The sequence below is a fragment of the Xyrauchen texanus genome, chromosome 27, assembly GCF_025860055.1.
Source record: "Xyrauchen texanus isolate HMW12.3.18 chromosome 27, RBS_HiC_50CHRs, whole genome shotgun sequence".
Taxonomy (NCBI): Eukaryota; Metazoa; Chordata; class Actinopteri; order Cypriniformes; family Catostomidae; genus Xyrauchen; species Xyrauchen texanus.
This window is the reverse complement of record NC_068302.1, coordinates 18,286,548-18,304,031: the sequence shown is the minus strand read 5'-3', so window position 1 is coordinate 18,304,031 and position 17,484 is coordinate 18,286,548. Positions and strand designations below refer to the sequence as shown.

The 17,484-nt window shown below is 35.7% G+C and overlaps 2 protein-coding genes across 2 annotated transcripts in view; one reads left to right on the top strand and one right to left on the bottom strand.

Moving 5' to 3' along the window:
- The window catches only part of ralgps1 (Ral GEF with PH domain and SH3 binding motif 1), a 178,395-nt gene extending 162,810 nt beyond the window's left edge, over window positions 1-15,585 (bottom strand). The window contains exons 1-2 of the mRNA XM_052093784.1: window positions 15,308-15,585; window positions 488-575 (exon numbers count right to left, since the gene is read on the bottom strand). The gene's annotated coding sequence lies outside the window, so the exon portion shown is untranslated. The remainder of the gene's footprint in view (window positions 1-487; window positions 576-15,307) is intronic.
- si:dkey-191c17.2 (uncharacterized protein LOC100005628 homolog) lies at window positions 2,802-5,472 on the top strand. Its single transcript, XM_052093858.1, has 3 exons — window positions 2,802-2,846; window positions 3,926-4,772; window positions 5,468-5,472. The coding sequence occupies exons 2-3, from the start codon at window positions 3,941-3,943 to the stop codon at window positions 5,470-5,472; spliced, it is 837 nt and encodes a 278-aa protein (XP_051949818.1). The 5' UTR covers window positions 2,802-2,846; window positions 3,926-3,940.
- Window positions 15,586-17,484: the final 1,899 nt, after the last annotated feature.

Genomic DNA, 17,484 nt, shown 5'->3' with positions numbered 1-17,484 from the left:
GTGTTTTTAAACACACACACACACACACACACACACACACACACACACACACACATATAGTGTGGTCGTGGCCTACAATATCCCCCAAGTACCAATGATTCCACCATGTGTAATTGTAGTTACTGGAAATATGCTGGAGAGCAATCAAGCTAAAAAGAGATGACCCAGCATATTCTGTCCAAGATCTGAAAGAGCAGTTTCAGCATGAACATGTCATAGAGATGAAGCAAATTTGGCTTGATATAAAGACAAAAGGGAGAAAGTCACTAATCAGTACTGAGAGCCGTTTCTCATTACACACTTTGCTGTCTGAAAATATGTATGGGGCAATTTAAGATGATATACTATTGTTTCTTGTTTTCATCTTTGAAAAAGTTTCCTTTTCTTTTTGTAACAAAAGGTTTCAAATATTTACTAGTTTCTAATTCAATAACTAACTACTAGTGCAACAATACCATAATAAAACAATAAGCACAGATTTGCATACCCATTTTGTTTTGCCAGATCTTTCACATGGTTAATATCCACATTGTAGAGTTGGTAAAAATGCCATCCCAAGCAACGGTCCTAAAATACTGAAAGAGAGGAAACAGAAAGAAAGACTCATTATGAGCTCAACGCACTAAAGTTTATAAATCAAATGCAAGCCATGCATCAATAGTTGGCTGTAAAATGTAAACATTTACTTCATATTGTATCAACAATATGTCTGGCCTTCCCAGTTTTATGATGTTTTTTTTTTCTTCTTACATTTATGCAAAAAGTTAAATTAAAATAAATATAAAAACTGTATAGCGGTAAATAAAATTGTGAGTAAAAAAAATGCTCTGTTCCATTTAAGAGTCAATATGATGTCATATATCATATTACAACCACATAAAACAGGTCGTATTGGTAGTAATCCTTCATGTTTAATGATTTGTTATGGTAACAAAAAAGCCCCTTCCAAATAGGGGTGAAAAGTCAGGTTGTATTTTTGACAACAGCAAAGACTTGCATTTAAAATACACTGGCAGCCAAAAGTTTGGAATAATGTTCAGATTTTTGCTTTTATGGAAAGAAATTGGTATTTTTATTCACCAAAGTGGCATTCAGCTGATCATAATGTATAGACAGGACATTAATAACATGACAAATTACTATTACAATTTAAAAAATACATTTCATCAAAAAATCCTCTAAGTGTAGCCTTGGCATTCTAGCTGTCAGTTTGTCCAGATACTCAGGTGACATTTCACCCACACTTCCTGTAACACTTGCCATAGATGTGGCTGTCTTGTGAACACTTCTCACACACCTTACAGTCCAGTGGATCCCACAAAATCTCAATGGGTTTAAGATCCATAACACTCTTTTCCAGTTATCTGTTGTCCAATGTCTGTGTTTCTTTGCCCACTCGAACCTTTTCTTTTTGTTTTTCTGTTTCAAAAGTGGCTTTTTCTTTGCAATTCTTCCCATAAGTCCTGCACCCCTGAGTTTTCTCTTTACTGTTGTACATGAAACTGTTGTTGAGCGGGTAGAATTCAATGAAGCTGTCAGCTGAGGACATGCGAGGTGTCTATTTCTCAAACTAGAGACTCTGATGTACTTTATCCTCTTGTTTAGTTGTACATCTGGCCTTTCACATCTCTTTCTGTCCTTGTTAGAGCCAGTTGTCCTTTGTCTTTGAAGACTACATTGTACACCTTTGTATGAAAACTTCAGTTTTTTGGCAATTTTAAGCACTGTATAGCCTTCATTCCTCAAAACAATGATTGACTGATGAGTTTCTAGAGACAGTGGATTCTTTTTTGCCATTTTTGACCTAATATTGTGCTTAAGACATGCCAGTCTATTGCATACTATGGCAACTCAAAAACAAACACAAAGACAATGTTAAGCTTCATCTAACAAACCAAATAGCTTTCAACTGTGTTTGAAATAATGACAAGTGATTTTCTAGTACCGAATTAGCAATTTAGCATGATCACTCAAGGATCAGGTGTTGGAGTGATGGCTGCTGGAAATGGTGCCTGTCTAGATTTGTTAAAAAAATTACTATTTTCAAATAGTGATGGTGGTGATCTGCTGAATGACACTTTGGTGAATTAAAGTACCAATTTCCTTCCGAAACAGCAAAATCTGTCCATTATTCCAAACTTTTGGCCGACAGTGTATGTGAACAGCATATATTTTTGTTTATATCCTAGTCATAAAACAATAGAGCATGATATGGCATTTCTTACACTGTCAACAATTACACGCATGTACTGTTTGTGTGGATATTACTCTATTGTTTCTAAGTAAATACACCACCTGAGGTGTAGTCAAAGACATGGATACATTCACTTTTTACCTTAGACCTGACAGCAGTGGCATTTAAGCTTAGTTACGTGTAAAGAATTCAGTCAATACATTTAACACTGTTTTTATCCCCACTGGCAAGACTGCAAATTATTTGTCTGTAATTGTCCCTTTGGCTTGCTTTTGAGCTCCCGATAAAGATCATAACATGAATGTAACAAATATTGGTCAGAGATATGTCTTGTGGTTTGTGCACACATGTTTTAGTTGTGCTAACAAATGTAAGTTTGAGCCGTTAAGTTTAAGTGCATTTTACCATGGTAACTGGTGACAAAGGCTGTAACTACAACACATCGAAAGCTCAAAAGCACGCCTTAGCTGTGGTTGCTCATTATGTGCATTAAAGGTGCTCAATGTACAGAACACCTTCCAACTTAAAACCATAACAGTTACACATTTAGAATAACAATTGTATGCCATAACACATTGAGCAGGTAACATCAGGCCAGCACTAATCAACAAAACAAAAAAGGATTTTTGTATTCTGGTGCACCACCCAGCAGGTAAGAAACAAATTGCATGCTATGATAAACTCAATTTTACAGAGGATTGTCTTGCATATATGTTTAAATGTTGCTTTAGAGAGGTATATGAGGTTAGGACTGTCTTATTTGCCCACTATATCCTGAGGAATTGTTTTTATTTATTTCAAACAAGACATAATAAACAAAACAAAATAAGAGCTCAAATCAACAGCATTTGCGGCAATTACCAATAAAAATATTTTAATTTGTCCATCCTTTTCTTAAAAAAAAAAAAAAAAAAAAAATCAAGGTTACAGTGAGGCACTTACAATGAAAGGGAATGTGGCCAGTTTTTGGAGGCTTTAAACTCATTATAAACTCCTTTATAATTTCCTAAAAGCATTACATTTATTCTCCTGATAAAACTCATGTATTATTTGAGCTGTAAAAAGGTTTAAATCATTATAGGGTTTGTTGACATTATCCTGTCATGACAATGTAGTTGTAAAATTGGCTATAACTACAGAGAATAGTAGTTATATATAGGTTAGTATGTGATTTCATCACTCTAAAATTATGCAAACACACATATTGTTTATGTCTTGGCTATACTTTTGAAACAGTGATTATTTTAACATTTACAAATTGGCCCCATTTACATCCAGTGCCTTACTGTAACCCAGATATTTGCTTTTTTTAAAGAAAAGTAGGGACAAGTCAAAATAAATGTTTGTGATAATCAATATTATGCCACAAATGCTGTCGATTGAGGGTAACTTGAATTGAACCTGAAATATAAAACTTAGCGAGTGAATGCTAGAAGTTTTGTCATGAGATATATTTGAAATATAATTCAAATGCTCTAAAATTTGCTCCATAATTGGCTTCATTTAGAAGGGACTGCACTTCATGAATAGTGCTTAGCAGACGTGCCAGACAATAGCCAGAAGATTTGCAAGCTATTCCTCTGGATAATTGACTGGATCTGGCTTAATGCACACCACCATTTTGCAAGACAGTCAATTTAAATGCTGTTTGAGAAACACAACTAAAATGTCCAAACACTTTCCCACTCACAATAATGTGAAGCTAAAAACACAATTTTTTCATTCATACAGATATCCCTAAACCTAATGAGAGCAGATGAAAAAGAGTTTCAGGACACAATGCGGGATCCAGTAAAGATGGAGTATGAGCTAGGAGAGAAAACAGAGAAGCGTCTGAAGGAAATGGGTGCCCACTGTGTGGAGGAAACCTTGGATGTAGAGTACTTCTATGATACTGAGAGCTTTCAACTGGCTTCCACACAGACCTGGATGAATCAGCGTAATGACCAATGGGGACTGATTCTAGCAGAGGGACAAGACTTTAACCACAATCAATCAGAGGAGACCGGAAAGTATGAAGAGGACTTTGAACTGTTTAGACAGTCCAAAGAGAAAATAAGTAAAACATTTGACCCATCACCTGCTGAAAGATCTGAAACAGGTCCTACATTTGTAGCAAAGGAAGGTAATGAGTCTCCTGATAGTTACAAAAGATCTACAGTAGAGAGTGAGATCCTAATGTCCAAAAGCCAAGTTCAGAGTACATTCTCATACATTATGCAGACAGGACCCATATACACAGAGTTGAATGACCCATGCTCAATTATGATGCACCTCTCAAAGTGTCTCCATGTTCCTCTGAACCACAGTGAAATACAAAATATGAGCATGGAGAACTTTTTAAACATGGCCCAAGTCCAGATTTATGACAGCCGCATAATGACCAGGACAATGAAGTACTCTCTGCCTGGTGGATTCTTACTGGATGTGGAGAGAAACCACAGAATTCCCACTGTGATTTCCTCTGCATATTTGATGATGGATGCTGATGTTCTCAACATAAGCAGTGAGCTGGAAAGGATGGAAAGACTGCACAAAGAGCTGGGCCTAATACCCAAGACAAGCTCAGGAAAAAAAAGTGATTGTAGGAGCTGTGGCCTAGCAGACTGTTCACTTCTACACTCACTGAGCACATTATTAGGAACCTGCACCCCTACATATTCATGCGATTACCTAAACAGACACTCCTGTGGCAGCAGTGCAGTGCATAAAATCATGTAGACATGGGTTAGGAGCTTCAGTTAATGTTCACATAAACCATCAGAATGGGGAAAAAAATCTGATCTCATTGATTTCGACTGTGACATTATTGTTGGAGCCAGACGGGCTGGTTTGAGTATTTCTGCAACTGTGATCTCCTGGGATTTTCATGCACAACAGTCCCTAGAGTTTACTCAGACTGGTGCCAAAAACCAAAAACATCCTGTGAACAGCAGTTCTGCAAACTGAAACATCTTGTTGAACAGAGGGGTCAACGGAGAATCGCCAGAGTGGTTCGAGCTGACAGAAAGGCTACAGTAACTCAGATAACTACTCGGTACAATTGTAGTGAGCAGAATATCAGGTGAATGGACTACAACAGCAGAAGACCACGTCTGGCACTTTATTAGGGCCATAGTGTTCCTAATAAAGTGCTCAGTGAGGGCAGATGTGGTGCTTCTATAGTCGAGAGTTTGAATCTGGCTATTGTGGAAATGATCGCATTAACCCCTTTTCTTCCCATCATTTCCTGTTTTCTATCTACTCTCCTATAGACTCTTTTAACATTTCTAGGTTAGGACCATGAAGTAAACTATTGTGGGGTACATTCTATAGAGGTGAATGGGAGATCACAGCAAATATTTTTTTGCATTCCCATTTGCTCTAACAGCAAATAAATAAATAAATAAATAAATAATCCATTATTAAGTTACCAAGACTTTCAAAAAAAGGAAAAAACAGGAAGCGGTGGATTACGGAAGTCAGAAGAGAGAAAGATGCCAAATTTAATGTCACACTATCAGCAGCTGTATTTAAAACTCCAACACAGCAGTGTTGACTTTTTATGCCAGGGTAATAGAACAATGTTGTTAATTTACACTAAATAGTAAACTTAGGTGCCATTTACGGATGGGATGAATAGGACATGTCCCTACCACTTTTTGCCTTTGCCAACTGTGTCCCCACCACTTTTTGAAATAGCTTTTGTCAGGTAATTATCTAGTGCAGAAGAAACATCTCCAATTCTTGAGAAGGAGTCTCCATTTCGTTTGTGTGTATAAGTGGTGATCCAGCACTGGAGTTCATTATTTTTAATGTTTTTATGAGTGCTCATTGCGGCTGTTATCAATGGGGTCCAGTGACAGCATGTGGCGATGTTCTCTCGTGAATCCAGGCACGCGTTATGCTTCCACTGCTCAAATCGCAAAGCAAAAGGCACACAGATGATATACAGCTACTGACACACAGATGCAATATTCGTTTATGAAATTAAAAAGTTATAGAAGGACAAATTAGAACCCTGAAATCCTTGTACTAGAGCCAGAAACTTTCCCATGAGAATGACCATCAGTTATTCTGTCTAAAGCTTACTGATCCATGTATTTATCCACTAACTAACAAAATCCTGTACTGACAGGGTTAATTGTACAGATCAAAGTCTCAAATTAATAGTGAGAAATATTTATTGGAGTGCTTGAATTGGTAATCAAGAATGAGAATGGATTAAAACAGTAAAAAAACAGTAATGAATTGGTGAAACCCATAAATATTTATTATTAATTAGGTTATGTGCAGATTATTTACAGTTGTATGCAAAAGGATCAAAGTAAATTTTTAAAGACAACATGAATTTAAAATTGACCCAATATATTTTGTTACTTCATATTCCTGGTCTTATTGTCCAAGATCATTGGTACACATTTTTCCAAATAGAGCACTGTTTGTCTTCATGTTGTTTGTCAGTATTTGATTTTCTGCTTAAATCACAAATCCCTCTTAACTTTCACCACCTCACTTTCAACCATCTGGCACCATTAATGTCAGGGTTGGGGAGTAACGGAATGCATGTAACAGGATTATGTATTTAAAATACAAAACTGTTTTCCACTACTGTTACAATTTAAATTGTTGGTAATCAGAATAGTTACATTCAAAATGTATTTTGATTACTGAAAAGATTACTTTGTCATTGTCATTAAATGTATTGTTTAATTCAATATTTTGTCTATTTGGTTGGAAAACATTTATCCATATAAATGATGCAATCCAAAGAGCTTTTGAACAGCAGTGAAACAATTTCTTATGAAGTGATACATTCATACAAGCAGACAGAGAAATCCGTTTGAAGTTTGAAGCAGCAGAAATATAAATAAACCATTTGTAATTTGTTATGCTAAGTTGAAATGCTATTTCTATCCATTTTACATCCACATGTTACCAGACAAGATCAAATATTTAATCAAGAAAATCCAGGTTAGATCATAATTTTGTTCTCCATTAAGACCTTTGATATTATTCTTGATGATCGTTTTTTTCATTGTTTTTCTGTGAAAATATCAAAAACTCCTTAAAAAATAATTTTTTTCAGAAAATGTATTTTAACATGTGTATTTTGTCTTACAGTACTGGAAGATTTTTTTTTTTAAGTCAAAACAGTTAAAAATCTGCCATTGCTGAAGAAGTAATCCAAATTATTTAGATTACGTTACTGACCTTAATGGATGCCAACGGAATACATTACAAATTACTTTTAACGGCACGTATTCTGTAATGGAATACATTTCAAAAGTAACACTACCAACCCTGTTTGCAATGCCCACCTTTTACAAACTAATCAATTCCTGATGTATAATATGATGTCCTACCCTACATTTTACCCAGAAATACATTCAGATTACAGAAGTAACAGCATTTCAGGTTCACTTTAAAATTACACTGATGAACCGAGAAAAACAGAACATCTCTGGTTGTCCAACAACACTGCCACGCCAAACTGTCCACACTCATCTCCACGCTTTATTCAGTTTACTTAATTCAAATCAAATAAATCAACCCAATTCTAAAACATTTTGTTACAGTAGATTTCATTGTGTTCTATCCATATAAATGTCTAAAAATGGAAATGTAGTTGAAAATATTTTCAACTTCAGGATTTTTTTCATTTTTGTGGTCAAAGCATTGTTTAAACTGAGCAAAATATTTCCATTTCCCAACATGCATTGCATGGGACAGGGAGAGTAAACATTAAAATGAAGTGTACTTTTTATGCAGTTTTTATGCAAGATGAATATAAAGGGAGATACAGTTTGTTAGTTTTTATTGTTGTGTTATGTTGAGATTTAGAACATTTTCTGTTATGTTGGAGTTTTGTGGGTTGCCATTATGGATGAAGGGTGAGGCATATAGTAGAATACAGTGTATGGGTCATTTTTTTTGGTTCCCTACTGATCCACAGGTGAGATTTTTCAAGAAACATATTCTGTCAAAGCACAGACTGGTGAGACATCTATAGTTTCTATGGCAACAGAAAGAGCTGTTATGTTTTTATATTTTTTTCCCATATTATACACATTTCTGAGGGCAGAGCAGTCTGCAGGCAACAATCTGCCACAATGGAAGTCCAACATGTTCAATATGTTCAGCAATTCTTTTCTTTCCAGGCTCCTGGGGTAATCTGTATATGCTGTACATCTATCTGCATACAGTAATATATGTATGGCTCTGTTTCAAAATAATTAACATTTATTCATTTGGCTCCATTTATTCATTTATTCCAAAGCAACTTGTGTATGTTCCCTAGAAATCAAACCCATGACCTTGGCATTACTAGAGTCAAATTCTACCAGTTGAACTACATAACTTGGCAAAAAGACTTAAATGAGATATATGTAACAAAACAAATAGAAAACATGAATAGAGTCTGAAACAATAACCAATTTTCTCTTCAGCACTTGCAGATGAAAGCTGATTTTACAGAGGCGTAACTTAATAACAAAACAATAGAAAGACCCATTCACTGGCTACACCAACATATACAGTTTTTGCAGCTTTGCCTTCAACTCCACAGCAACAAAGCACTACACATCAACTGGAAAGGGACACAATGTGGAGAACTAACATTTAGTGCTAACATCTGAACAAACACATTTTAACAGAAAACGAAAGAACACATTTACAAAAATGCATTGCTTGTCTGTTTCCCTTGAGGAGCATTACAAGTACTATGAGAGCAATGCTGCTAACCACACACAAACAAACTTTAGTGCTGTAACTAACGATTATTTTTATAATCGATTAATCTAAAGATTATTAGAGCGATTATTCGACTATTCCGGCTATTATTACAATGATTAATCATTAGCCATTAACCGACTATACAGCTTGTACCTCGACTTAAAAGGTTGTATTAATTGTGCTTACTAACAATAAAGAGGACAAAATCATCTTTTAAAAATACCTCTAAATGACATTCGCTGAATTAAAGGAAAAAATATATACTTTTCATTAAGAAAGAAAATCACTGAAAACAATCATCTTGTTATCAAGAGTTTTTGTCTCGTTTTCCATTTAAACATATCTAAAAATCCTTAAAACAAGATACATTTACTTGAGAAACAACATATATATATATATATATTATACATACATAGTCTAAATATCTTATGTTGCTTCTTGTATTTAAGTATATTTTTAGATATTTTAAAATGGAAAAACGAGACAAAAACACTTGATAACAAGATGATTGTTTTCAGTGATTATTTCTTAATAAAAAGTATAATATTAATATTATATTCAACATTCTCAAATCAAAAAAATGTTCAGCAGTATAGCTCCTAAAGTTAATGTACGTTCTTTTAAAGGCGTTTTACATATTTATATTGGAAAACATGGCAAAACAACAACAAATTATAAACTTATTTTGTTGCACTATATTATGGACAAAGACTACCCTCTATTTTGTTCACTGTGATCCATCTTTAAATCACTCTCTATAAACTCTCTCTTCTTAATAGAGCTGCATTTCACCGATTTTCTTCATGATACAATACACACCGCAACATATATTTTGATTCAATATGTCATGAGCCGCACACGCGAGGGACAAGTGTACCTGCTTCAGAGTGTGTATCTGCCAGGTGCAGTTTCAATCTCTCCACAGTAGATCGGGTCACTTCACGCGACTCCTAGAAGAGGTGCAGTTTCGGAGTTTGTAATTAATTACATGACCTGCTTTCTTATTATTTGAACTTGAATATGCATTTTAATGCATTAAAGATATAATGTCAGGGTTTTTCCTTTAAAGATGCTCTGGCATGCAAGTTTTGCTTAAGTGGAACGGCAGCTCTGGCTCTGCTTTATTTCACCACAAGAGTGCTTCTGTATGCACTTATTTTTTATTTTTGTCTAATTCCACATACATTGTGATCAATATAACCTTAAGCTGTTTGGAAAGTTTGGAGTGCGTCTTTGAGCTGTGTAATTCTTTCTCTCCTCAATCAGGCGCAAGCTGCTGTCATCATTAGAGTTTAATGGGGTCTCATGTTATATTAAATGAGATCAAACGACTATTCGACAAAGAAAATGTATGTTGACAATTTTTTGCTGTCAATAACGTCGACTAATCGTTTCAGCCCTATTAGAGTCATGATGCTGAAGTGGAGGGAACTAGATGTTTACATATAAATAGTCAAATAGTCCCACACCCAACTCACTGACAAATATTTATGCAGTCACACAGTTTTTGTTAATCTTTCCAAAAATATAAAAGATTGTCTCTCATGAATGTACTGTACAAGGTGCCCATGGTGCTAAGAGAATATATATATATATATTAGGGCTGTCAATCAATTACAATTTTTAATTGAATTAATTACATGGGTCCCGATTAATTAATCGTGATTAATCGCATTTAATCGCATATAAAAATATTTGCTGAGAAAGCCCCTCATATAAAAATAATTAAATATATAATGATGAAATAATTAAACATAGTTATCTTAAAATATTTAACACTTATATATATATATATATATATATACAGTGAGGAAAATAAGTATTTGAACACCCTGCTATTTTGCAAGTTCTCCCACTTGGAAATCATGGAGGGGTCTGAAATTGTCATCGTAGGTGCATGTCCACTGTGAGAGACATAATCTAAAAAAAAAAACAGAAATCACAATATATGATTTTTTAACTATTTATTTGTATGATACAGCTGCAAATAAGTATTTGAACACCTGTCTATCAGCTAGAATTCTGACCCTCAAAGACCTGTTAGTCTGCCTTTAAAATGTCCACCTCCACTCCATTTATTATCCTAAATTAGATGCACCTGTTTAGCTGCATAAAGACACCTGTCCACCCCATACAATCAGTAAGAATCCAACTACTAACATGGCCAAGACCAAAGAGCTGTCCAAAGACACTAGAGACAAAATTGCACACCTCCACAAGGCTGGAAAGGGCTACGGGGAAATTGCCAAGCAGCTTGGTGAAAAAAGGTCCACTGTTGGAGCAATCATTAGAAAATGGAAGAAGCTAAACATGACTGTCAATCTCCCTCGGACTGGGGCTCCATGCAAGATCTCACCTCGTGGGGTCTCAATGATCCTAAGAAAGGTGAGAAATCAGCCCAGAACTACACGGGAGGAGCTGGTCAATGACCTGAAAAGAGCTGGGACCACCGTTTCCAAGGTTACTGTTGGTAATACACGAAGACGTCATGGTTTGAAATCATGCATGGCACGGAAGGTTCCCCTGCTTAAACCAGCACATGTCAAGGCCCGTCTTAAGTTTGCCAATGACCATTTGGATGATCCAGAGGAGTCATGGGAGAAAGTCATGTGGTCAGATGAGACCAAAATAGAACTTTTTGGTCATAATTCCACTAACCGTGTTTGGAGGAAGAAGAATGATGAGTACCATCCCAAGAACACCATCCCTACTGTGAAGCATGGGGGTGGTAGCATCATGCTTTGAGGGTGTTTTTCTGCACATGGGACAGGGCTGACTGCACTGTATTAAGGAGAGGATGACCGGGCCCATGTATTGCGAGATTTTGGGGAACAACCTCCTTCCCTCAGTTAGAGCATTGAAGATGGGTCGAGGCTGGGGCTTCCAACATGACAATGACCCGAAGCACACAGCCAGGATAACCAAGGAGTGGCTCTGTAAGAAGCATATCAAGGTTCTGGCGTGGCCTAGCCAGTCTCCAGACCTAAACCCAATAGAGAATCTTTTGAGGGAGCTCAAACTCCGTGTTTCTCAGCGACAGCCCAGAAACCTGACTGATCTAGAGAAGATCTGTGTGGAGGAGTGGGCCAAAATCCCTCCTGCAGTGTGTGCAAACCTGGTGAAAAACTACAGGAAACGTTTGACCTCTGTAATTGCAAACAAAGGCTACTGTACCAAATATTAACATTGATTTTCTCAGGTGTTCAAATACTTAGTTGCAGCTGTATCATACAAATAAATAGTTAAAAAATCATACATTGTGATTTCTGGATTTTTTTTTTTTAGATTATGTCTCTCACAGTGGACATGCACCTACGATGACAATTTCAGACCCCTCCATGATTTCCAAGTGGGAGAACTTGCAAAATAGCAGGGTGTTCAAATACTTATTTTCCTCACTGTATATATAAAATAAATATATTCAGATAATTAAAATGCTTTACATTCCTGTAGCAGAAGAGTTAATCATTGATAAGACATTGATAATACGAAAAGTGGCTTTAGAATACAATGTATTGTTTACTACCATATAATTGATCATAAGTCAATCATTGGCATACAGTTCACAGCAATCCATTTCACAAGTGAATTTGTCAATCAGTTCGAGATTTATTATGAGGGCTTGTTTAAGGACAGTCAATTGACGCCTGCGTCAGACATGCTTGTGTAGCGTCTCGGGTGCATTGCATCATAAACATGACATTTTTAGGTCACTGTGTCAAGTTAAGTTTGGTTTAATACTTAGAAACCATCTTGAGATCCCTAGTTTGAATTTGCGCTCCATAAAGTGTTTTAAATGCAAAAATGTAACGCATGTTTGTGTTGTTCTGCTGCTCAAGGGTGTTTTTCTTCACTGTATAAACTGCGCATTGCCAGGCAGCTGAAATTTCACTTACTGCCCTCTGGAGTAAACAGGTGGTACTACAAGCTTGCATTTCTCAGGAATCTTACTTATACGGGGGCGTTGCGATTAATTGCGTAAATTTTTTTTATGCGTTATATTTTATAAAAAGAATCGCACTGTATTAACGAGTTAAATTGACAGCCCTGATATATATATATATATATATATATATATATATATATATATATACACACACACACATACACATAAATATAGGCTAACTACTGTGTACTACCTAAATTTTCAGCTTTTCTGAAAAAATATAAAGGTGAATCAAGGTATGTTTCTAGAAAGTTTTCTGGCATCCATGTCCATGCTCAAAATGATCACACAGTGAATGTTGCTTCTGAATGTTCTGCTCTGACATCAGCCCGATTATGCAGAGTTACTGACAAGTGGCATCTCCCATCAGACATTTTTGCATAGGTACAAGCATGTTTACCTTGCGTCAACTGCATGGGAGACCCAAGTTATCGTCCTGTTTGAAACCAGGAAGTAATCATATTTGCATTCTTAGTGACGAGTGCGATTCAGTGGTTCCAATTTCCCTTTAAGATTACATTTTTACTCCACTGACGGTTAGGTTTAGGGTTTCGCCTATTTGAAACATTTTATACCTAACAAATAAATGGGACAATCATGTATGCATACACTGCCCACTGAAAGATATTTGCATGTTTGTACATAATTATATATACTTTTTATTATTATTATTTAGAAAAGTCAAGCAAAGTACACTTCTTCCAGAAATAAGAGCTGCAATTGCAAATTTTTAACAATTATTTTGATGGTTTTCTTTTAGGTGATTAATTCTAGAGCTTTTAAACACAACATTAAGCAGGAATCAGCTAAATATACTGTATTTCAAATGTTCTTGCAGCTATTAGATTGACTATTTCTGTTTTCTAGACTTTAGTTTAAATAAGCAAGTGATGTAACTCTGAAAATGCAAACTGAAACTGCTGCCACAACGTTTATACTTCCTAAACGTCACTGATGAAATATTACTCCGATATACTGAAGCTGAATCACATATTTTATCTACCACGAGGAATGATTCCTATGCATAACCTCATGTTCTGAAATTATCTGGTAGAAATATCCAGGAAGCGTGCTCCACAGAATACTCTGGATAAGGGGCATCAATGATAAATTAGATTTCTGTATGTGATAAAAGATGCTCTCTGCTCTTGATAACATATTTGCTTGTAATTTACTCTCAGGTAGCTAAGAGTGAGAAACTATTGTCTCCTGAGAGACTAGTGAGACCTATTTTTATGAGCATCTTTTAAAATAAGATGCAGTAGATTTAATTATTCATATAGTGTAAACTCAATGCGCTTGTCAAACATAATGCTAATGCACTTAGAACCTATGGGAATGAATAAGATATGTTTATAAAGTGCAACTTGTAATCAATTCATCATTGAATCAATAATGTATTGCACCCAGCAATGTCAGGAAAAAATCCTCAGCCTTACATTGACAGAACAACAATGTAACCTTATGGAAATCAGATTTTACATAATGCAACTAATGGAACTTCCCATTTCGGTAATCAACAAAACTATTAGTTACAATTACCTGAAAACTGCAAATTTAAATTCAACAGGATTTGATATAACAGAAAAAAGTAGCAATATTGACGGTAACCACACTGTAACACAAGCAGGCATTTAAACATTGTCATTTCTGGCAACGATAATAATTATAGGGAATTATATTAAACTAAATCAATAATTAGAATATGTTGAAACTGCCAGTACTTTTCACAATGCTAATGTAAAAATGTACAACTGAAATATAAATCCAGGTGCTTTCCAAATTCAGGCTAGTCTCTCTGAACCAAAACATTAGAAAAGTAAACAAACACGGAAGGTTGGTCCTTTACAAATTCCCCTATCAGGAAATGTCAGATTTTAAAAAAACTGTCTCTTGTTTCAGTTCAAAGAAATTACAAAATTACTCTCTGAATCTACCAACAGTGGCCTGCTATTTAAGAGAAGCCCAATCTATAGGAAGTAACACCTTTAAAAGGTATTTCTATTCCTTTATGTGGTCTGTCATCTCTGTGTCTGATACAGTATAGTTGGCAGCATGCACTGTCTGTGATACAAATGCATCAAAAGCATGTAACCTCTATCCCATATTTTCAATGGAGCAATTGCAAAACTCATAAAAAGGCAAAGCATTTTTCTGAATATTTATGATCCACCCCATAAAAATCTCTCATTCCATCCACCAGTGTGCATCAGACAATAAATGCATCATAAAATGACAATTCAACCCGAAACAAAATAGCATCCTTTTGAAACACTGCATAAGCATGCTATTTGTAATGCAATGGCGTATGCATCATATCGACAGTGTGGTGCCCAGCCGGATCGAGGCAGACGACCCCCCGTGACGCAACTCCATCACTGTTGCTGCTGTTTATTTGTGGCGTCGGGTTGATGCGCTTTTGAACGGGCAGCGATGCCAACGACACAACTTACCTGTCAATGAAAATATAGGTTACTTCTGTCCTCGTCTGCTCTTGAGATGCACACGCCAGTCCACGCAAAGCTTATCTAGCGCTATTGCAGCACGACCTTACAGATAAACACAAAAAAATCAAAGGATCAAGGATGTACTATAGATTGTAGGCAATCTAAGACAATTTCAGTCATTCCAGTCCATGCACAGTCGTTGTCTTCTCAGATTCTTCTCGCGTGTTTTGAGAGGGCATGTAATGACGAGGGCAGTGCTGGTGTGTTGGCACGATGTTACCGGATGGTGGAGATGCGGGTCATTTGCCAACAGCTGGCCATAGACATCAGGAAGTGTTGGTACGCTATGCCATTTGATGGACAGAGGCTTTAACCAATCGTGTGCGTCTGTGTGAAGGCCAAGGACCGCCTTTGCAATTGAGTGACCAATCATTAATTAGGTCAATGCTGTCGCGCGTGCAAATATCCATCAAATTGCATTGATTCATCTTTAACCAAATAAAGTAAAACAAAAATAAAAAAACGTAACATAAATTATTTTGAATTAAATTTGAAATGAAACTGAAATGTGTTAATCTTTAAAAGCATTTTTGGAGTGTATATGACTGTCTTTGTATTTGTATTTATTTTTAAGAAGAAGAAATGTAGGCATTATTTTTACTATTTTTTTGTTTTATGATGTTTTACAAAGCAGCCTATTTTCAGTGAGTCATGATAATTTGTATTATTCTTACTGTGATAGATGTTTAACATGATATTATCATTTTCTGCTCTGATTTAAATAATGATTTGAAAGAGATTAAACAATGTATTCTGTATGTACAGCACCACAGTCACAGACACGTTTCCGCTGGGACTATAGGGTGATGAAATGACCATGAAAAAAATAAAATAAAAGTTTATCTAGATTTATTTGTCAAGCAGAGTAGGTAGATCCACACTATTCTTCACCACGCTGTTCCATTCTTGTTAAAAGGAAGATATGTGTCTTTGGGCTGAAAGTTCTAGTTTGCTCATTGTTTACTGTCAACCCTGCTCATGCTCACACACACACTTTAGTGGCATCACACTGCCATGCAAGTTGTTATGATCTGGGGTTGTTTCAGATTCAGCAACATTATGCGGTAATACAATAAAATCAGCTGACTACCTGAATGTACTGAATGACCAGGTTATCCCATCAATGGATTTTTTCTTGCCTGAAGGAACAGGAATATTCCAGGACAACAATTCCCAGATTCATCAAGCTCAAATTGTGAAAGAGTGGTTCAGGGAGTATGAGGAATCATTTTAACACATGAATTGGCCGCCACAGAGTTCTGACCTTAACTCCATTGAAAGTCTTTGAGATGAGCTGGAGAAGACTTTACGGAGTGGTTCGACTCTCCCGTCATCAATAAGTGTGTGATTTACAGGGTAGGATGGTGGTGGTGCGGTAGTGTGGTAATAAACATTTTATTGAGATTAATGATGTTGTGCATTATGTAATGTTATTTTTTTTTATTGAATTAATTATATGATGTGTCAATTAATTATTTGAATTAATCACAATTAATCACATATTTGCTCAGAGACCCCCAAATATATAGTTTAGCATGTACAGGATGATAATGATGCATTGATACTTTATTTGGAGAATTAAATAGAATCATTTGCTGATATAGTTTTCACAGCACAAAATAAAATAACAAATATGAAAAGGGGCCATCTAAGCCCTCCAGGGTATACTTGTCCCAACTGTTATTAGGTTTTTGCAGAATGTGTAAAATACATCTTATATCATTCTTAATTGTGTATTTTATGTCAAATAATAATTACAATATTCTAAAATTATGTATTTATTTTTTATAATAATTGACTAACTGAATAATGGCAGAAATAATTTGATAAAAATTTGGTTTGAGTATTTCTGTAACTGCTGATCTCCTGGGATTTTCACGCTCAACAGTCTCTGGAGTTTACTCAGAATCGTGCCAAAAACCAAAAACATCCAGTGAGCAGCAGTTCTGTGGACGGAAATCACCTTGTTGATGAGAATAATCAACGGAGAATGGCCAGACTGGTTCGAGCTGAAAGAAAGGCTACAGGTAACTCTGATAACCATTCTCGTCTCATTGGTAACACTTAACAATAAGGTTCCATTCATTAGTTAATACATTAGGGATCATTAAATTACAATTAAC